This window comes from Thamnophis sirtalis, unplaced genomic scaffold (assembly GCF_051295495.1).
Source record: "Thamnophis sirtalis isolate CommonGarterSnake01/CBP01778 unplaced genomic scaffold, rThaSir2_p1.2 scaffold_13, whole genome shotgun sequence".
NCBI lineage: Eukaryota > Metazoa > Chordata > Lepidosauria > Squamata > Natricidae > Thamnophis > Thamnophis sirtalis.
In genome coordinates, this window is record NW_028261393.1 from 53,379,719 (window position 1) to 53,402,363 (window position 22,645).

At 49.4% G+C, this 22,645-nt stretch overlaps 1 protein-coding gene across 4 annotated transcripts; it reads left to right on the forward strand.

Moving 5' to 3' along the window:
- Window positions 1-2: 2 nt before the first annotated feature.
- Window positions 3-21,075, forward strand: LOC106549158 (A-kinase anchor protein 17B). 4 transcript variants are annotated; one of them, XM_087727849.1, is made up of 7 exons: window positions 3-177; window positions 5,745-5,848; window positions 7,413-7,548; window positions 9,655-10,433; window positions 11,689-11,819; window positions 17,330-17,570; window positions 19,154-21,075. In XM_087727849.1, exons 4-7 carry the CDS (start codon window positions 9,669-9,671, stop codon window positions 20,783-20,785), a joined length of 2,769 nt encoding a protein of 922 aa, XP_087583975.1. In that variant the 5' UTR covers window positions 3-177; window positions 5,745-5,848; window positions 7,413-7,548; window positions 9,655-9,668; the 3' UTR covers window positions 20,786-21,075. The 4 variants fall into 4 exon arrangements, with proteins under 4 accessions (XP_087583975.1, XP_087583978.1, XP_087583976.1 ...); XM_087727850.1 differs by lacking the exon at window positions 3-177 and adding an exon at window positions 2,922-2,990; XM_087727851.1 differs by lacking the exon at window positions 3-177 and adding an exon at window positions 3,483-3,939.
- Window positions 21,076-22,645: the final 1,570 nt, after the last annotated feature.

Here is a 22,645-nt window from a genome sequence, read left to right on the forward strand (position 1 = left end):
GAAGCTTGCCGCCGCGCTGGGGACCCAGATCTGGGCGCATCGGTAGCGGATCGCGGAGGGGAATGCTCTCCCGGCTGGGCAACCGGCGTCCCGGGGAGGCGGCGGGACTCTAGGCCGGCCGCCTTTCGGTTCTCGGGGGCGTCGCCGGCTGCGGAGAGGCGGAGATGCGCCGTGCGGGTAAGGGGGAAGAGTCAGCAAAGGAGAATATTTGTATTTTCGGGGTTGAGAGGATGCTGTCGGAGCTGGGTGGTGTTTTTTTGCGGACGTCTCGGGACCCAGCTAGGTAACAACATCAGGGGTTGAAGAAAGTGGGGTGGGAGGAGGAGGAAGATGATGATGACTATGGGCTGGATTGCTTTTTTGCAGATGTTTCATGACCCATCTAGGTAACATCATCAGTGCTAGAAGAAAGTGGAGTGTGTGGAGAGGAGGATAATGACTGGGGGGTCCTTCCTTGGTGCTTTCTGAGCTTCGTTGTTTTCCTGCAGGCATCTCATGACCCAACTAGGCGACATCATTACTGCTAGAAGAAAATGGGGTGTGTGGAGAGGAAGATCCTTGGTGCTCTCTGAGCTTAATTGCTTTTTTTGCATGACCCATTTAGATAACATCATCAGTGCTGGAAGAAAGGAGGCCGTGGGAGGAAGGAGAGGGAAGAGGAGGAGGATTAGCACTGTGGGGTGCTTGGTGCTTTTTGAGCTTGGTGGTTTCCTTGCAAACATTTCATGACCCAACTAAGTAACATCATCAGTCGAAGAAGGGAGCAGGGTGGTGGAGGAGGAGAATTGTGGAGCGTAGCTTGGTGGTTTTCTTGCAGACATTTCATTACCCAACTAGGTGACATCATTACTGCAGATGTGGAGGAGGAAGATTGCGGGATCCTTTGTGCTCTCTGAGCTGGGGGGCTTTCTTGCAGAAGTTTCATGGCTCATCACACTGATGATGTTACCAAGTTGGGCCATGAAACGTCTGCAAGAAAACCACCAAGCTCAGAGACCACCAAGAAACCACTCAATGGGGAGAGTGCCGGGCTGGCTGGTGGAGATGCAGTGGGGCAATGATGCCAGCCTGTCCGGGTTTGGGGGGGGGGAGAACGGGACTGTCCATCCTTTTCTTCTCGGGCCGGCCTACCTGCCAAGGTCATTGTTCTGGGGAGAGAATTAAGAGTGGCTTCGCTGGAAGAGGGAAGGGGAACTCGAAAGGTAGTCTTCCCAAGGCTCTAACCCTTCCAAGTGGGCCCAGCCTGGCTGGCAGCACCTTTACAGTGGCCAAAATGGGGTGAGGGGGTCTCAAAGTTATGTTGTCTTGTTGATGGATTTGATGAATTAAGGTTCCCTCTCCTTGAACCCCGTTCCGGAGGACAGGGTGGTATCACTGGATTCTCCTCCACCCTGCCTTCCTCTTATTCAGAGAAAAATAAGGCAGACGCCACCAAAGTTTTTGCTAAATATCACCTTCCTTCCCCAAAATCTTTTCTACGGCTTTCTGCCCACCCCACCCCCCGAAAATGCAGAGAAAATGGAATTTTTTTTTTTTAAAAGTTAGCATGCAGAGAGGCAGCTGTTTCCAAAAAAGGGATTGCTTAGGATCCCGGGGATTTATTTGGCCCCTCTTCCCTTGGGGAGGAAGGGGCAGGTTTGGAAGAGAGGCTCCCCCTGGCCCCTTCCAGCTGAGCCCTGCTCCAGATGTGCGGGATCCCAGGGCTCCTTCCAGCTGTGTGTCCGCAGGGGAGAACCGAACTCCAACATCTGGACGGGGAAGTGGCCTTTTGCAAAGATTAGGATAGGGGGCAGATCGGATTCGGAAGTCATCCTCATCCTGTAAGGGGGTGGTGGAAAGAAGGTGTGGGGTTTTTTTGGGGGGGGGAATCATTGGGGTTGACAAATCACCCCACATCTGTGCGGGAAGGAACTCCGCTTCCCCAGGGCTGAAATTGGCCCTAGATGCATTGCTGTGTGTGTGTGTGTGTGTGTGCTTTGTTTGGGGGGGGGTATCATTGATCCCCTGGGGGTCTTGGTCCCCCCCCCCCCCCAGGACAGTCTTGTAGGCTCCTTGAGTGGGGTGTGTGCTGCGCTGGACGCCTTTGCCATGGGTCAAAAGAAGGGATGAGTCCTACCTCTCCTGCCTCGGCCCTGGGTTCAAATTCAGTAAGGGGAATGCTTTTCTTTGAGGGTGGGGGGTGTCATTGGCCCCCCTGGAGGGTCTTGTTGGGGGGCTGCCCTGGACCCCTTTGACATGGGTCAAAAGAAGGGATGAGTCCTACCTCTCCTGCCTCAGCCCTGGGTTCAAATTCAGTAAGGGGAATGCTTTACTTTGGGGGTGGGGGGTGTCATTGGCCCCCCTGGAGGGTCTTGTTGGGGGGCTGCCCTGGACCCCTTTGACATGGGTCGAAAGAAGGGATGATTCCTACTCCTCCTGCCTCGGCCCCGGGTTCAAATCCTGCCCTGGAGGAGAGATGGGGTGTCTTCCCTCCAGCAAGGGGTGAACTTTGCTTGGAGGGGGGGATTGAGTATGACTGGTCCCCTGGGGGGTTCTTGTTGGGGGTGGGGACTGTCCTGGACCCCTTTTCCAGGGGTTACAAGAAGAGATGAGTCCTGCCCCTCCTGCCTCGGCCCCGGGTTCAAATCCAGCCAGCAAGGGGAGGGGGGTCTTCCCTCCAGCAAGGGCGGGGGAGGGGTCTCCCCCCCATAGCCCCACCCGGAGGACGGGAGAGAAGGGAAGGGAGTGGATCGACTGAGTCCTCCGGAGTGGGGGGAACCCAAAGGAGTGGGGCACCCGGGGCCGGTGGGGGGGGGGAGGAGACCGGCGACCCGCAGCCCTCAGGAGGCCCCGGCAGGGCCCAGGCCGAAGCCCGTCCGGGCGAGGGGGCGAGCGAAGGGGCCGGGCAGAGCCGCCATCTGCGACGGGGGGCGAGGGGGCGCGGCGGCTCCGCCCCGGGGAGGCCGGGCCAGGAAGCGGCAGCGGCGGCGGCAGCGGGAGAGGCAGGCCCGGTAGGCCGCGGCGCGGGAGGAGAGGCCGAGGGGCGGCGGCGGCGGCGGGAGGTTGGGGGTCTCCGGAAGGGCCTCTAGGCCTCACCGCGCTGAGGGCTCTGAGGGGAGGGACTGCAGGTCCTATCAGGCTTGGCTTGCCTGGGACTCCAGCTCCCACACGCCTCCTCCCCCTCAGACTCCAGCTCCCAGCTGCTAGGTTTGCCTGGGACTCCAGCTCCCATCAGCCTGGCCAGCCTAGGTCTCCAGGTCCTCGTTGCTAGGTTTACTTGGGACTCCAGCTCCCATCTCTCCCGGTTGCCTGGGACTCCAGCTCCCATCTGTCCCGGTTGCCTGGGACTCCAGCTCCCATCAGCCTGGCCAGCCTGGGACTCCAGGTCCCCGTTGCTAGGTTTACTTGGGACTCCAGCTCCCATCTGTCCCGGTTGCCTGGGACTCCAGCTCCCATCTGTCCCGGTTGCCTGGGACTCCAGCTCCCATCAGCCTGGCCAGCCTGGGACTCCAGGTCCCCGTTGCTAGGTTTACTTGGGACTCCAGCTCCCATCTGTCCCGGTTGCCTGGGACTCCAGCTCCCATCTACCCAGCTTACTTGGGACTCCAGCTCCCATCCACCTGACCGGAGAGGCCCAGTTTCCAGGCTTGCCTGGGATTCCAGGTCCCATCCGCCTGGCCTGCCTGAGACTTCAGGTCCCATCCGCTTGGCCTGTCTGGGACTCCAGCTCCCATCCCCCCAGCTTGCCTGAGATCCCAGCTCCCATCTGCCTGGCCTGCCTGGGACTCCAGGTCCCATCTGCCTGGCCTGCCTGAGACTCCAGCTCCCATCCTTTCTGTTTGGCTCGTATTCCTGCTCCCATCCACCTGGGACTCCAGCTCCCATCTGCCTAGTTCTTGTAGGTGCTGAATATCTGAAAGTACTCCAGTTCCCATCTGCCTGTCACCTGCAGGCATTGCGGTGAGTGAAGTACGTCGGGGTGTGTCTGGGACTCCAGTTCCCATCCGCCTGTCTCCTGCAGGTACTCCTGCGGGGTGAGTCCCGCACACCTGGGATTGTGTGGGACTCCAGTTCCCATCGCCCTGAGCACTGGGAGTGACGGGACAACATTTGGAGAGTGAGTGCCATGCCGATTCCCACCTTCCTATCTTTCATGGGCCCAGTGCCTCTAGTAGTGCCTGGAACTACAACTCCCATTCGCCTGGGTCTCAAATGCCTGGATGGGACAGGAGTCAAAGATAGGAAGTCAAGATAATCCCTCATCCTCACCATCCCACAGGAGGATGGATGTTGTAGTCCCACATATCTGGAGGGGGAGGGGGTGCTAATAGAAGGAAGGTGGGAGTTCTTTGCAAAAAGGAGACTTGTGGGGAGGAGGAGCCTGCCCTACGGAAGGGGATGATGGGATATGGGGGCATTTGTAGCTTTGCACTGGCATGCTGCTCTGTGACTGTAATAAAGATTTGATTTGATTTGAGCATTGCTTTGTGGAGGGGAACATGGGATACAGGCAGCCCCTTGTTCCATGGATCGGGCTGTAGTGGTGGGGTTAGTATTATACAGCTAGTCCTCGACTTACGACGACAACTGAGCCCAAAATTTCTGAGGTTAAGTGAGACATTTGTGAAGATGGTTGGGCCAAACTTTACGACCTTTCTCGCCACAGTTGTTAAGCGAATCACTGCAGTTCTTAAGTTGGAAACCTGGTTGTTAAGTGAATCCGGCTTCCCCATTGACTTGGCTGGTCAGAAGGTCGCAAAAGGGGATCACGTGACTCTTGGGACACAAGAATGAAGCAGGTGCCAAGCATCTGAATTTTGATCACAGGATGATGGGGATGGTACAAAGGTGGTAACTATGAAATATGGTCATATCAGTGGTGGGTTGCCAATTTTTTTACTACCGGTTTAGGTGTGCTCCTGTGCACGCAAGTGCGCAAAAGTGTCCATGCGGGTGGGCGGAACCTCCCACCACCACTACTACAGGTTCGCCCGATCTGGACCAAACCTGGAGTAATTCACCTCTGGGTCATAAGTCCCTTTTTTTCAGTGATGTCATAACTAAATCCACTGTTGTCACTAAATCACTAAATCCACTGTTGTGAGGCAAGGAGTCCCTTTCTAGGTAGTCACTTAGCGACCATTTAAAGTTACAACGCTGAAAAAAATAATGACTTTGGACCAATCGTCACACTTATGACTATTACAATATCCCCCACAGTCACAGTGATCAAAATTCGGGGGTTTGGCAATCTGTATGTATTTATAATGGTTGCATAATGGTCCCTGAGGCATTGGACCACCATCTGTGACCTTCGCAGCCAACTTCATCCTCAATCCTCTTTTAACGATCCCATAATCCCTTGCAACTGAATGTAGCTAGCAGAGTGTTTAATGGCCGGATGCCCTTCCTGTCACCAATGCGGAGTTTTGTTCAGCAGATATATGCTCCTTGTGTCCGGAGAGAGACAAAATATCTGCCTCGACTTCCGACAAGTAAAATTACTGGAGGAAGCAGGATTCATTTACCAGGCAGCCCGATTCACTTAACGACTGCAGTGATTCCCATAACAACTATTGGCATGACGGCTATGGAATTGGGTGCCACTCAACTGCTTTGCTTAGCCCTAGACATTCTTCCCCCTACTATGCTTGTATAGGGTTACCTATATCTTTTAGAGTTGAGTTGGGTATTCCAGGGTTTGGAGGATGAGCAATTTAAGGCTATAAAATTGTTCTGATTTAATGAGTTTTCTGCATTTCTAGCCATTCAAGATCAAAAATTCAGCAATGACAAGGTTATGGACTCCCATTTCACATGACGTGTGGTGGATATGATCAGAAATCGAAGCAAATAAAACGATGTTGAGGTTAGTTTGTTTCCCCTGTTCCTCCCCCCTCTCCCCACTTAAACTTTTATCTGCCTTCAGATGGGGTTTATTTGCTGGGTTAATTTGGGGTTCAGGCTGTGATGTGGAGCCAGGCCTCTTGATTAATCGACTGATCCATAGAACAGCAACACAGCTTTGAAAAAGATTTCGGTCATTAAAAAATATAGACTCACGTAAAGCTGTCTTTAAAATTAAGAATAAAAATACTATACACAAATAAGGAACGGAGAACTAGATGATCATGAGGTCATTATGTGAGTTTACTTTTGAGCTCAGCACGATGCAGGTTTCACACAGACAAGGAACTACCACCTAGAAATAACTTTACCAAGGAAAGGAAAAACAAGGCAAAGTGTAATTTTAGGCATTTTGCAGAAAATCCACCCCATCGTTTGCCTGGAAAAAGAAAAAAAAAGAGCAATTGCACCAGAGTCAAGGGAGGTGGGTGGTTTCTAAATACGATATATAAATAAATATAGATATAATAAGGCAAACATGGCGTCAGAAAGACCATTATGAAACTGAATTCAGCTAGGAGTAGCGAAGGCCCTTCAAGTCGAAGGAAATTCTCCATTTGGTTTGCTTTCTAAAATTTCTGTGGTTACGAAGAATATACAGAGTTTCAGAATACATGAAGAATATACTTTCAAAACCATGAGACCTGTTTACCCCCTGCAATTAACCCAGAAATAAATTCAGATTAACTTAGGTGTTTTCAAATGTTCTCTAGAGCAGGGGCCAACTCTGGAGTCACATGTGGCTCTTTCATCCCTCTGCTGCGGCTCCCTGTCACTCAAAATATGCGTCACAACAACCGCCAATGTGCGACACCCGTCAGCATGTGATTTATTGAGCTTTTTGACCCCTGGTAGGCCAAAACTTCTGAAAAGTTTCAGAAGAAAAAAGAACATTTATTTCAATTACATCTGCTAGTTTTGTGGCCACTCAGGAAGGATTTTGTGTTTTCTTTTCTGTGGGAAACGGGTCCAAATGGATCTTCGAGTGTTTAAGGTTGCCGATTCCTGAACTAGAGACCTGTTTTTCCCAGAAGTTGGTTATATACAAATTGCAGACCTATTTGGCTGCCATGTTGAAAATGGGCTGGTTTTACTCATTTTAAGACCCGTTAAAATGCCGCCCTTCGTGTTGCAGGGAACTCTTGTATCGCTGATTCTGAGTTGGCGGGTGTGTTTATTTCAAGAGGATGTTTATCGGAAAGAGAGTCAGTTTTGTTGTTCTCCATCGGCAGCACACTTCGTGGACGTACAGGTGTGATGGAGATGTTTTGTAAAGGAAGGGCACAGGTGATGCCTTTGCCTCTGGGTGCATTTGATTGTTCAGCCTCCCTTGAGTTCTGCAATTGGGGTCTGAAAAAATCTCAGAAGAGAGTAGAATTCGCTAGCAACCTTCCTCTGCACATTCGCGCCCTGGCAAAGGTTGCGTGGAGAACGGTTTTGCGAACAAAGGAACGTCTTAATAACTTTTAACATTCGGGTAGACGGTTCCGAGTATACGAACCAAAATACTCCCATTTGCCATGCAGAGCCTGAAGAACAAGACTGGCAGACTGGCAGAGAACAGGGACATGCGTTCCAAAGAGCCAAACATTGTCGCCAAGATCAAAAATGTAACTGGAATCTCCACCACCTATTAATCACTTCTCAAAGGACGCAATCGAGGTTTGTACTGGCTTAATTCTTGCATGGGCTTGGCAGAATAGATGGTTCTAGGCTGGTTAAAAGAAAGACAGATGAACAGGCATTCTCAAAGCAGATATATTTAGCACTTGGACTGGTTAAAAACTAAAAAATATATTTGCATGCCTCAGAACGGTCAGACAACAGTGGAAAAATGGCAAAAAGCATTTCAGGGCTCTACCCGATAGTATTGATAAAATTGAGCTTACCCAGAAAAAGTGGGTTTGGGGGATATTTGCAGATTAGTTAAAATAGGTTTTTTTTTATATGAATAATAAGCACTTTTAATCAGTGGCAATCTTGTTTGTTAAAAATGTCAACCTTTGATGTGTGCAATTTACTTGATCCTTTGATCTAGTGTGCAATATACAGGTGGTTTTCCCCCCACCATATGCTCTTGCTAGAAGTACTAAATGGTGCAGATTTTTTTTTAAAAGTCTTAATATTAACAATCCTAATTGTCCCCTGTTAATAGTGAAATAATTTGAAGTGGATGAAATTTCTCAGTAAACAGAATTCTGTCTAGAGATGTGTTTCTTCTTTTATTCTACAGCTTAGAGTCTGTCAGATCAATTCCTGATTGGCATTTTTTTTTCCTTGATTTTTTTAAAGGCCTGTCTCTTCCTGAAGAACAATTCAAATGAATCTTGTTTTTAATTTCCATAAACAGCTTTTTGTTGAAGGTTTAGTTTGATAATCTTAAGCCCTCATGCAATTCAGTTAAAGATCATATTAGTTACGCTTGTTATAACACAGTAAAAACAATGGAGTTTTAAACAAGTAGATACTATGATATTTCAATGAACAAAGATGCAAATTTATCTTGGATTAAATCCCACTGTAATGAGGTCACCTGAATAACCCTTTCCAAAAACCAATGAGGCTATCACAACAAACTCGGTGAGGTGCTTGGTGTTCTCTGAGCTTGGTTGAATCTTGCGGACGTTTCATGCCCAAACTAGGTAACGTCATCAGTGCTAGACTAAAGTACTAGCACTAATGATGTGACCTAACTTGGCGATGAAGCATCTCCAAGAAAACATCCAAGCTCAGGGAGCCCCCAAGGACCTCCCTTTTCAAACTCTGAGCTACAAATGTTCTCCTCCATCAGATATACGTGTGTTTACAATTCCTTAAAATCGAGGATCCCCAACCTCTGGGCCTCAGCTCACTCCCGGCTGCGGCCCATTTGGGCTGACCGGAGAGTGAAGGTTTGAAGGGCAGATGTCTATGGAGATTCTCAGTCATCCAGCTCATGGTTGTCCCAAAGCTGCTTTTCTTCCCCAAGAGGCAAGTGGACTTTCTGATTTTTCTTTGAAGATGTTTCACTTCTCAAACAAGAAGCTTCTGAGAGAAGCTGAAAAATCTTCTTGCATGAGAAGTGGGTTCCACCACAAAACCGCGGACGACAAAATCGCGCTCGACGAAAGCGCGTACGTGACGTCATCACAGCGCGACGAAAACATCGCACTGTGATCGATAAATGTAAAAATAAAGCGAAAACCTTACCCTAACCCCCCCAAACCTAACCCTAAACCTAACCCTAAACCTAACCCTTAACCTAACCCTAAATCTAACCCTAAACCTAACCCTTAACCTAACGCTAAACCTAACCCTAAACCTAACCCTTAACCTAACCCTAAACCTAACCCTAAATCTAACCCTAAACCTAACCCTTAACCTAACGCTAAACCTAACGCTAACCCTTAACCTAACGCTAAACGTAACCCTAACGCTCTAAACCTAACCCTAACCCTTAACCTAACCCTAACCCTAACCCTTACCTTTATGTGAATCGGCTTGCTTTAATTGTATTTTTATTTCAATTTTTAATTTTTTTCGTCGCGCTGTGATGACGTCAAATGCGCGCTTTCGTCAAGCGCGCTTTTGTGGACCGCGGTTTTGACGGGTCACGGAGAAGTGACATGTCTTCAAAGGAAAAACCAACCAATAAAAAAGTCCAATCGGCTCTTGAAAAAGCACCTTTGGGTTTGAAGGGTAGGCGGGCCCAAAGCCCCTTTAACCAGAAGTCAACGAGTGTCGGTTTTTTGGCCCACGTAAGTTGCCTTTGAATTGTTTTTCCCGAAGGACTACCGGACGCCATGACGGTCACCCTCGTCTGCGACCCCTCCGAAGCCACGGAGCTGTGCGCCTCCCAGCAGCTCTACCTGAAGCCGGTTGCGAAACTGACCATCAGCGTGGTGCTTCCCCCGGAACACACCGGATCGACCCGGGCTTTCTCCAAGTGGGAAGTGATGGACAAGCTGAAGAACCTGATCTCCCCGGACCAGTTCACCAGCGTGAAAGTGTCCAAGAGCACCAAGGCCTTCATCCGGTTTGAAGCAGAGGCCGAAACCAGGCGCTTGGTCTCCAGCCTGAAGGAGAAGCTCCACGGCCAGCGGATCACGCTGAACGGATTTAAGGAAGACCTGCAGGTGGTCGCTACGGAAACCCCTCCCGACGTCTCGCCTACTCAGGAATCCGAGCCCCAGGACAAGGCCCCAAAACAGCCGGAGGAGGAGCCGCTAAGCCGGGCGGTTCCCGACTGCGTCCATCTGGAAGGCCTGCCCTGCAAGTGGTTCGCCCCCAAAGGTTCGGAGAGCGAGACCCCCAGCGAGGAGGTCTTGAGGACGGTCTTTGGCGCTTTCGGGACGATCAGGAACGTGGACATCCCCATGCTGGACCCCTACAGGGAAGAAACAGTGGGGAGGAGCAGGAACCACTTCGTTTTCCGCGGGATGAGGTCCTTCGAGGCCTTTGTCCAGTATCAAGAGTCCGAATCGTTCTCCCGAGCCATGGAGACCCTGAAGGGCATGAAGCTGATGTTCAAGGCCGACGACGGCAAAGCTCTCGCCTGTAACATTAAGGTAAGGCGCCGTGCCCTCGCGGGGACTTTCGGTAAGCCAGGATTCACACACACAAAAAAAGAAACCCAAACTAGGCCAGAAATAGTGATCGATCGAGTCTGGAATTGGTCGATCCGAGAGTGCTCATCCGCTCTGCTTCTTCTCCGACGTGGCGCTTTTTATCACTGCTTTGCCAAAAACTAGGATGGACTTCCAATTTTTTGCCAAAACCGCGCTCCAAAGCCAAAGCAGGGGTTCGCTTAACGTCTTTGGCACATCTGCTTCATGGCTGCTGCAAAAATGGTCATTGGGTCGGGCGGGAGGGAGATCTGATTTAAGACTGTCCCGTTAACGATTTTGATGGGTAGGTCCCATGACCGTCATAACTCGAGTGTGACTTCCGGTACTTTTCTGTATTTCGTTCTAGAGCAGGGGTGTCAAACTCGATTTCATTGAGGGCTGCATCAGGGCTGTATTTGACCTCAGAGGGGCGTGGCTGTGAGGGGCGTGGCCATGGGGGGGGCGTAGCCAGGTCGACGTCACTCGTGTTGGGCATGCCTTTGGTGGCCAAGTGCTAAGGTAGAACTTTCCTTCTTTCCTTCCTTCTTTCCTTCCTTCTTTCCTTCCTTCCTTCCTTCCTTCCTTCCTTCCTTCCTTCCTTCCTTCCTTCCTTTTCTTTTTCTTCCTTTTCCTTCCCTCTTCATTCTCCTTTCTTCTTCCCCCACTTTCCTTCTTTTTCCTTCCTTGCTCTCTTCCCATCTTTCCTCCTTCTTCTTTCTCTTCCCCTTCCTCCTTTCCTCTTCCCTGTTTGCATGTTCAAATGCAGAAGGGGAAACATTTCTGCTTTTTCTTTTCTTTTTAGTTTGTTTTGCTAGCCCCACCCCCCCTTCCCCAGCTCCGTTTTCAGCCCTGCAGGCCTGATCTAAGCACCCCACGTTCCTTGAGTTGGATACCCCTGTTCTAGAGTGTAACTCTTTTGCCTACGAATAATAAGCAACTGTATGTGTTTATACTGTGTGTTTCCTCGAAAAATAAGACAGGGTCTTATTTTCTTTTGACCCCCAAAATAAGCGCTTGGCCTTATTTTTGGGGGAGGTCTTATTATTTTTGAGGTGCAGGAGGTCCGTGGTCACCTCATGGCTGCTGCTGTGTTGCAGTATTTCCAGGGAGGGCTTATTTTTGGGGGAGGGCTTGTTTTGGTATGTGTGTGTGTGGGTGTAGGTGTGTGTGGAGGTCCGAATTAGCCATGCGCTTTGTTGTTGCTGTTTTGAAACAGGTGACATCCGACGCCACTAATCATTTCAGTGAGAATGCCATAAAACAGAGAACCCTAGAGAGATTAACCCTCCAAGGCCTAGAGCGAGAGAGAAAGAGAGAGGAGAACAGAGGGAGAAAAGGGACGGAAAGGTGAGGACCTTAAATCATTGCCTTTCGTTATCAAATCATTCGTGTTAATCGTTCTTTTATTGGAAGGGAAAACACAGCGTGTGGGCGGAATTTGACTGAAAAGGCCAAATCACGTTGGACCTCCCTGCATTTCAAACTGTGGACCAAGAGCATCGACATATTTTTTTGGGGGGGTGGGGAAGTTGGTCTTTTTAGACCAAGGACAAGCGGGTAGTCCTCGACTTATAACGATCCGTTTAGTGACCAAGTTTCGATGGCCACGAAAAATGCGAGTCTTCCCCAATCCTCACATGCGTTTGCAATGGGGGTTGCAGCTTTCAACCATTCGTCACCTCCCCAGCTGCCTTCTCTCCAGCAAAGTCAACAGGGGGAAGCCAGCTTTGCTTAACGACCTTGTGATTCACTTAACAGTGGGTCGTTAACACAAGAGGTGGCTCGTTCAGCAGCAACCTTGCTTTAGCGACAGAAATTCTGACCACTCTACAATTACGATTCTAAGTCGAGGGCCGTTCTCTTTTTCCATAATTTGTTTTGGGTTGGCTAGCGAAGACACCAGCGGATCAATCCCATCACGTTCCTTCAAAACAGGCTGCTAATTCCTGGAAATCTTACTCAGGATGCTGACTCGCCTCCTGAGATTTCAGCAAATGTTTTCCCCCGCCATCCCACATATATTATTTATCGTGTGAGTTTGTACTCTCACTGCTAAATACTAGTAGTGGCCAAAACCTTTTGGGAAAAGTATACAGTGTTTTTGAGGTTTGATGGCTAATAACGCCGCTTTTTTTGGGGGGGGGGGAGTAATACCATAAAATTATAGATCAATGGAAAGATAATTTAATCAATAACGCCATGCAATAACTTTTATGAGACATAAAAGTGGCTTTTTCATGCAATTCTAGATCTTAGGCCAAAATCCTGCAGTCTGCGCCGAACCATCCTTGTACTCAACTTCACATTGCATTGCGCCATTTCATCTTGTATACACCCAGATGGTTTTCTTCTGTTACGTAGGCACAGTGTCTTAATTCTTCTATCACAACTTGCTGTTGTGCACCTTTACCTGTGTGGTTTTGTAGTGACTGAGTCTCCTTATACCTCTTCAAAAACTTAGAAATGCCACCTTTGGTTTAAGTTTCCACCATTTTGTCTTTTAATTTCTTTTATAACTCTAGCCTTGTTCACTTAATAATACTATTTTACATCACTTTCTGGGTGACCAGTCCACTCTTTGCACCATTACTGTAATTTTATTATGTTTTACAAGCTCACTAAATGAAAGAACACAAAAAAAAGCAATCAAATTGTTAGCAATCGCATAACACACTGACAAATATCCTCCTCTCCGCTTCAATCCATGGCATCAATAACTGAATCCTACTGTCATCTCATTGGCTCATTGCCAAAACAAGATGACACCTGATTGGCTCTCTAAACACTCATGCTCATTGGCTACAATCAGAGGGAGGAAAGCTACCTGCTATCAACCTAAGCAAGTTGTGGTTCCTTTTTTTTTTTGGGGTTATTTGGCTGTAACCTTTCATAGAACACATATAATTGAACACACTTTGTTGCATTACATTCTTGATTAAATTATCTTTCCATTGATATATGATTTTATGACACTACTCCAAAAAAAATGTGCTGTTATTAGCCATCAAACCTCAAAAATACACTTTTCCCAAAAAGGTTTCCACAGTTTTGGCCACTGCTGTAGACTAAAGTTGAGTGAGGGTGTTATATTTTGCACACTGCATTATAATAATTATTATAGTTTTAACTTCCTAAGTTCTGGCAAATGTTGCAATGAAACATAACTTTGGACAAGACACAGGTAAATTCAGCTGGAGAACTACTCCTGTTCAATATAGCTGTGTTTAGTGATTTCCATCTGAATAATGTCTGAATAAACCAATTCCAAAGTCTGTAGTAATTTGAGAGCTAGTTTGCAAATAGGTTGGGCCATCAAACATCATAGGTATAATTGCTAATGAGTTATGAGTTATGAAAGTTTATTTATATGCTGCCCTTTTCCCTGGGGGGACTCAGGGCGGCTTACAACTCGAGGGGAAGGGGGAAACAAACATGTAACACGTAAAACAATACATAATTAAAAGCACAACATTCATACCATTCGGGTGGGTTACAGTCTTTAGCCCCAGGCCTGACGGGATAGCCAGATTTTAAGGGCTGTGCGGAAAGTCTGGAGGGTGGTGAGGGTACGAATCTCCACGGGGAGATCGTTCCATAGGGTTGGAGCTGCCACCGAGAAGGCTCTCCTCCGCGTAGTTGCCAGTCGGCATTGACCGGCAGATGGAACTCGGAGGAGGCCTAATCTATGGGATCTAATTGGTCGCGTGGAGGTAATTGGCAGTAGGCGGTCTCTCAAGTACCCAGATCCACTACCATGAAGGGCTTTATGGGTCACAAGTAGCACCTTGAAGCGTATCCGGAGATCGACAGGTAGCCAGTGCAGCTCGCAGAGGATAGGTGTTATGTGGGTGAAGCGAGGTGCACCCACAATCACTCGCGCGGCCGCATTCTGGACTAGCTGAAGTCGCCGAATACTCTTCAAGGGCAGCCCCATGTAGAGCACATTGCAGTATTCCAGCCTAGAGGTCTTTGCTTGCTCACTTTCTCACTTGCTGCCATTCTCTTATGGCAGAAATATGTCTAGCCTGAAATAAAATTATCATAAAGATCACGATGCAGTTCAAGATCCTTGAAACCTTAGTAAAAACCACCCCTAGAAGACTGCGCTCAGTTTTGGTCACCACATTATAAAAAAGACGTTGAGACTCTAGAAAGAGTGCAGAGAAGAGCAACCTGGATGATTTTAGGGGACTGGAGGCTAAAACCTACGATGAACGGTCGCAGGAACTGGGCCTGGCTAATCTAGTGAAGTGAAGGACCAGGGGAGACATGATAGCAATCTTCCAATATTTAAGGGGCTGCCACAGAGAGATGGGGAATCAAGCTATTTTCCAAAGCACCCGAAGGCCAGACGAGGAATAATGGATGGAAAATGAACAAGGAGAGATTCAACCTGGAAATAAGGAGAAATCAACCCAAGTTGCCTTCGGAAGTTGTGGTAGCTTCATCCCTGGAGGCTTCCAAGAAGAGACTGGACTGCCATTTGTCAGAAATGATGTAGGGTCTCCTGCTTGTGTGTGGGTGGGTTGGACTAGATGACCTACAAGGTCTCTTCTAACTCTGTTATTCTGTTAAAATCTAGAGCGGACTGTTACATCTGCTTGTAACTTTATAGTACTGTTGTTTTCTCAGTCTGCTTTGCTTCTCCCAGTGGGTTCTGCAGACATAAAGTACACCTGAGGCTCTGTTAGCTTTTCTTTTTTAATTCTGCAGGGAGGGTTCCAGGCAGTCCGTTGGGTTTGGAACAAAAGTTGTTATGCTACAGATCAAAATAGCTTTGCGACTCTCTCGACAAATGCTGTGCTTACGGGGTTTTCTGTTCCCATCCTTCAAACCACTCAGCAATTGTATATCAAATGCAGGCCTTTTATTCCTAGGGGCTGAATGATATGGTTGCAATTGCTTAGCTTTGTACAAAATTATAACAGATTTAAGTAGCGTCTCCCATGCTGGGGGGGGGGGGGATTATTCTTTATTAAATTTATCTGCTGCTTGTCTCCCCGTGCGGCCACTCTAAGCTGCTTAAAAATATAAAGGAGGAAATAGCAATAGCAGTTAGACTTATATACCGCTTCATAGGGCTTTCAGCCCTCTCTAAGCGGTTTACAGAGTCAGCATATCGCCCCCACAGTCTGGGTCCTCATTTCACCCACCTCGGAAGGATGGAAGGCTGAGTCAACCTTGAGCCGGTGAGATTTGAACCGCTGAACTGCAGATAGCAGTCAGCTGAAGTGGCCTGCAGTGCTGCACTCTAACCACTGCGCCACCTCGGAACAGAAGTAAAATAATGAATAGGAAAAAGCAACACAACGAGATTATGGAGCAGTGATGGCGAAGCTTTTCGAGTGCAAAAAAGGGAGTGCGTCCGTAAGCACGCTTAGTGCACACCAGCACGCTCGTTGGGGGTGCAACTCGGAAGAGGAGCGCCCCAGGGGGCATGCACACGCCGGGAAATGAACTCCTGATTTCCGGTGTACGCATACGCAACAATCAGCTAGTCTTCCGGTTACTGGCGCACATGCGCACACAACAATCAGCTGGATGGCACGCATGTGCTTGCTGGAAACCGGAAGACCAGCTCTTCCGGTTTTTGGCACTGCCATGCGCGCGAAGGTCAGCTGATCGTCGCAACGTGCACCAGAAACCTGGAAGAGAAACGGGTGTCGGGCGACATGGCTCTGTGTGCCACTTCGGGCATCCGTGCCACGGGTTCTCCATCATGACTATAGGGAGATGGTCGGTTAAGAGATGCGAGAATAAATTAAAAAATGAATATATCAATATGACGTATTTGCTTCACCCCTGTGGCGTGACTGCTTTAGTTAGCTATGGACCTGCTGTTTTCTCAAGCATAACGGATGACCCAATTAGGGACCATCACAAGTTACGACTGTCACCATAAGTCAAGGACTATCTCTTTAGTCTGCTGTATCACTTGATCGCAAGGAAGCGGGGGAGGCTCAGAACAGCAGTGGGAAACCACGGAGGGTCTCCTTTGCAAGGAGATTGCTGGGAGGGCCAGAATAACCTGATCCTCCTCCAAGCAGTAGATGTAGAAGGAGTATCTGCAACCACCGCTTAAAAGAGAAAAATAGGTCCAGGAATCACCCCCAGAGGCAGCCAGTAATTTCTTTCGAACACAGCCGATTTATTTCTTTTGTAAAAAATTTGCTGCCACATCTGTGATGACCCATGACTTATTCCCCTGCAAGCTGATTGCCTTGGGAGCCTTGTTTTCACCCTGCTCCTCCCCACTAAAAAATACCATGAGCCACCTCAGGGCCTCTACTGTAGATAGCTTCCAAGGGCATCCCTCAGATTCTTCGGCGGCTCTTCACGCCAGCCAAGGCTTATGGGAGCTGGGTCACCAAGCAGAGCGCTGAGTGCATCGCGTTCCCAATTTCTGCTCTAAAGAGTTCAGCTGTTTACAAGGCCAGTTGCTGGAGAGGCAGCCATCCTGGGGACGAGAAGTTAGATTAGAGATAGTTAAGATAACAGAGAAAGGAGTAGCGTGACCTCCGAGCTGGAGAGAGAGGACTCTATGTACGTAACCCACACAGGAGGCAAGTTTCAAATGCCCTTGGAAAGGATTAAAGCTTTAATTGGGAGTGTCAGCACGGCCTTGATGTACAGCTGCTAATATCTGAATATTGTCGGAGTGTCAAATCTCTCTACCGGCAGCTCAGATTTCTCTCCAGCTTATTTTACATCTCCTTGGAAAATCCCCAAGGCGGTTTTGTACAGTCGGTAGCAATTAGATTTCACCATGGGGGGGGCTTTGTTTTATTCTTTTTAACAACCTGCCACACGCCTGCGCGGATAGGTATGTTCCCCTAAATGGTTCCGTTGTCGCCTAGAAAAAGACGGGACGAGGAGGACAAGAAAGGCGGAGAAGGAAGGAGGCGGTCTAAGATCAAGAGGCGGGAAAAAAGGCGGATCGACCGCGAGGAGAAACGTCCCAGGAAGCATCTGAAAGCAACAGCTCCAGAAGGACTCAACTCCCAAGACCCGCCCGAGTGGGAGGAAAGAAAATATCTCTTGGCTCAGAGAAGGGTGGAATCCATCCGACTCCTCACCGTGCTTCTAAGCCAAATACAAGTAAGGAAATTTGCAAGCGTGTATTCCAAAGAACTCATCTTTTCCGTTCTTTTTCTGGGGGAAGATCAACTGATTTAAGTTCAAGCGATTGAGCCACGAAATGTTGTTTGGGGTATGTAGCCATTAAGTATAGCGCTTAGACTTATATACCACTTTCCAGTGCTTTCCAGTCCCCTGTAAGCAGTATACAGAGTCAGCCTCTTGCCCCCAACAGTCTGGGTCCTCATCCTCAAGAGCCGAGGTGGTGCAGTGGTTAAATGCAGCACTGCCGGCTACTTCAGCTGACTGCAGTTCTGCAGTTCGGCTGTTCAAATCTCACCGGCTCAGGGTTGACTCAGCCTTCCATCCTTCCGAGGTGGCTAAAATGAGGACCCGGATTGTTGTTGGGGGCAATATGCTGACTCTGTAAACCGCTTAGAGAGGGCTGAAAGCCCTAGGAAGCGGTATATAAATCTAACTGCTATTGCTAACTGCTATTGCTATTGCTATTTTACTGACCTCAAAAGGATGGAAGTCTGAGTCAACCTTGAGCCTGGTGAAATTGGAACTCCTGGCAGTGGGCAGAGTTTGCCTGCAATACTGCACTCTAGCCACTGGGAGGAGAGGGAGGAAGGAAGGAAGGAAGGAAGGAAGGAAGGAAGGAAGGAAGGAAGGAAGGAAGGAAGGAAGGAAGGAAGGAAGGAAGGAAGGGCAATAGCAATAGCACTTATATACCGCTTCACAGAGCTTTCCAGTCCCCTTTAAGCAGTTTACAGAGTCAAAATATTGCCCCCAACAACCTGGGTCCTCATTTTACTGACCTCAGAAGGATGGATGGCTGAGACAACCTTGAGCCTAATGAAATTCAAACTCCTGGCAGTGGACAGAGTTTGCCTGCAATACTACATTCTAACCACTGGGAGGGAAGGGGAGGAGGAAGGAAGGGCAATAGCACTTATATACTGCTTCATAGAGCTTTGCAGGCCCTAAGTAGTTTACAGAGTCAGCCTATTGACCCTCCAACAATCTGAATCCTCATTTTACCAACCTCAGAAGGACGGAAGGCTGAGTTAACCTTGAGCCGGTCAGGATCAAACTGCTGGCAGTGGGCAGAGTTCACCTGCAATGCTGCATTCTTGTCTACTGCACCACCATGGTTCTTAGCAATGGCACGTAGACTTATATACCGCTTCACAGTGCTTTCCAGCCCTCTCTAAGCGGTTTACAGAGTCAGCCTCTTGCCCCCAAACAATCTGGGTCCTCAAGAATATGCCCCAACTGTTTCTCAAAATGCTTTCGTTGTTTTTTAATCTTAGAATTGTAAGGATCACAAGGTTGAATTGGGAGGCTATAGAAATCAAATCAGATCGCATCAGATCAAATGAAATCAAATCGAACCGATCCATCTAAGAAGAGTGGTGCGTTGGCCTAGAGGTTGGAGCGCTCACCTCACAATTCTGAGGTTGTGAGTTCAATCCTAGGCAGTGGCAGATAAAGTGGATGAAAGTCAAATGGCACGAGAGAGCTTTCATTGTTAGACTGTGTGAGCATTTTCTTTGCTTCGTTGTGCAGTAATTCCGATTGTCTTCCCGTTTCTCCTCAAGAATTTTGTGCTGTCCTCTGGACAAATGGAGGCCCATCTTCCGGAGCCCCAACCCGAAGAGGAGAAGATTTCCTCCACCCCTCCCGTAGAGGACGCACACGAAGAGGACGGGACGGATGTGCCTCACCTTGAACATCCAGAAGCGGAGGATGAGACTCAGCCTGTCTGTCCCGCTGCCCTGCTGGAAAACGTGGCGATCGAAGAAGAGAAAGAAGAGCAGTTCCTGGCTGAAGACTTGCCCGCCTCCTCTCCTTCCTTCGGGAGAGCTCTTTCGAACGAACCCGCCGCCAGGGCCGTCACCAGCCACTTCACGGAGAACGTTATACACCCCTTTCATGCCGGGGGTTTGCTGCAAGTCACAGTCACTCAGGACTGCCAAGCGATCGAGTCGTCCCCCGAAAGGTGGGATTACCTGAAGCCCCACTTGGGTTCCTTCAAGGATGCTCCCGACGCAGCCCGGGAGAAGAAGCAAAAGGTTTATGAAACAGATGAATTCATACATTATTTACTGAACTACTACCAAACGCCCCGATACGCACGGATCTGCCCCAGCGCACAAAGCCCGTCGGATACCTCTTGGTGGAACAGGGTGGTGTCCTGTTCCGGAGATGGCTTCCGGGTCAAACTGAAGAATAGAGACGAGGACTGTTGGCGGGAAGAGAGTTTAGGATCGGATCTTCCTGAAAACGAGCCTCGGGAGGATAACGAGGGCGACCCCTGGGAAGTGATTGACGGACGGTCCGAGCCTGCAGAAGACCAGGCATGCCCTCAGGAGTTTAGTGAAAGTTACCAGGGAGAATGGGACGATTCCCTGGAGGAGGACAGTCTCGGCTCCCCGCCGGACATCTTGCGTAGCCCCACCCCAGCAGGAAGCAACAACATCGCTCACCCAAAGACGCCCCAGGAACAAACTACTGCAATGACGGCCTTGTCCTCTCCCACGATGTACAAACTGAAAGATCTGCTGGAAGAGATCAGCAGCGATTCGGAATATTTCAGCGAGGCGTTTAACGAACCCCGGAACACGCCGGAGCAAAGAAACGGCGGCTACCAAGGCAGCGGCAAGACGTGGCCACTCCGCCGCCAGCAGAAGGCCCAAGAGCTCTTGATACGGGTCCAGAACGTGCGCCGGGAGAGCCACGGCGGGAGACGTACCTCCCGCAGCTTCTGCTCCAGCGCGGAAGGGTGCGATTCCCCCGGAATGAAGCCCAGGGCAAGGTTCGAGAGACCCGTCGGGCAACTCTGCTACGAAGAGCCGAAATTCCAGTGGCTGTCCAGCGAAGAGGAGCGAGACCTCAGCTGGAAGAAGAAGAAGAAGAGGAAACGGTTCTCCGACAGCCCCTTCCAGGATGAGGAGGCTCTGTTCCCCGAAACCAACCACCGCGGAGAGCTGGAGTCCTTCAGCGAGATCCAGAGGAAATGCAGCAAGCTCATCCATCACAAAGTGAAATGTAAGACTCTCCGGGCCTTGGATGGGACAGTCAACATAAAAGACCTCCTCCGTTTCGGTGCCTCTCAACTGCAGGAGGAAGCTCGCCAGGTGGCGACGGACAAGGGGAACGCGGACGTCGGCGAGAGAAGGCGCCGAGCCGAAGAGCGGCAGAGACTTTCCAGGCGCCTGGTGGAGAGGTGATAAAAGAGACCAGCTCAGGGATGGAGTAAGAAACGGCGGGACGTGTAGACGGAAGAAGGTGGCCTCCAAAGAACTTGGCGGATAAAGCAAGTCAACGTTGAACGGCCCTCCTAGAAGGGGCCAACAAGACCTCCCCCTCAACTCTTGGGGGTTCCTTGCCTTTCTCCCCCCTCCTTTGTAGGGTCCTTTCCTATGGAGAAGAAGCTGGAAATGGTGTCCTCTGGTCTCCCGTTGAAATAATCCAGCTCAGCTCGTGCCTGGACTCCGTCTACGGGGTGGGGGGAACCTTGGGGGGGTGGGGTGGGGTGGAGGTTAGTTTGGTTGATTCCGACAGACGGTGGGAACCTTGGAAACAATTCGAGTAGAAGTTCATATTAGATCATTTTATACCAGCCCTCTAAAAGGGCTTCTCTGCAGAGCCTGAACTTTGATAATATATTGCCTTGGGTCTGGTTGGAGTGTGTATGTGTGTGTGTGTGTGTTTGTTTAGCTTTGGGTGCGCGGGGTCTCCTGCATGCTGGGAAAGGAAGAGCAGCATGGGTGAGACATTCCTTGCTTCCTAAAAATAGGTGGCAGAGAGTCGATTTACCAGACTTGAGGTCCGTACGACACCCCCCCCCTTTTTTTTTTCTTTTGAACGACCGTACAATTCGGGAAGTCGTGCGTGGTCCCCCAACAGCTCCCAAAAAAAAAACTTTTTAAAGTCCCCGTCCCCCCGTCCCCCCAATTCAAAGACCGAGCGTCTCCCCAATATGGTCAGAAAGAGAAACGAGGCAGGAGAGAGAGAAAATACCGTATTTGTAACAGGCAGAAAAGGAAAATGTTTTTTTATAATTTAACGACAAACCACCACCACCACCCCAAGATTAGAAAAGCTTTATCCAGGATTGCACAGGGTGAAATTTTCTCCGATCTCTGCCACTTAACGGGATTCCCCCTTTGGAAAACCAGCTTACCAAGATATTCAGTTTTTCAACCTGCTGTTGCCTCACTGTTATTCTACCCACAAAGAAAGTTTTGAATTGACTCCCCGTCCTGATCTGAGAAAAAAAAAAACTCTTTAATCTCCATGGAGTGAAAATGACCTCCAGAATTACAGGGCTCCCCCTCCTCTCCCTGCATCGCTGATCTAAATAATCCCCTTGAAACGGCCACCAGATCCCGGATGGCCGAAGAAACGCTGATAGGGAGGAAGGTACCGGCCCTTCCCATGTACTGGATTGAACAGCATCTTTGGAGGATGCTGGGGTTTAAATGGGCAGAAACTGGAAAAGCATGAAATCTAGCTAGTGCCCTCTCTGTCGGCGTGTCCGCCATCCTCAGCTGCTCTTCTGGTTTCAGGTGCACACGCTGGTCTTCACGGGCGCCAGAGCATCAGAAAATGGCAGAAAAACAGCCCCCAAAATGGCACAAACCCAGCTGGGTTTCCGGCACTCCGGCGGGCACACATGCACAAGCATGCACGCGTGTTCTGGTTTGGGCACAGTGCCAAAAGGGTTCGCCATCGCTGACCTAACATTTCAATCTTGCAGCTTCCGTCCATTTAATCCCCTTCAGCTCCCCGTCTGAGCACCATTGTGGCTTCCTTTGAGCTTGCGAATCTTCATTGCATCCACTTTGATCCTGATTGAACATACTATGCCCAGGAAACTAGAGTCTCCACCTGAGATAGGTGGACATGGCTTTCACCCCAGGGAAGCCCTCCCAAGGGTCTCCTCCAGTGTAGGCCTTCCCTTCTTTTGTCGGCGTGTTGCCGATTTAGTGACTTTGCAAGAGCCACGCAGTGTGTTTCGGGCAGGTTTGTTTGTAGGAAGACTCTCACATAAGAGTCTTTTCCACGGAGACCTCCTTGGCATCCGT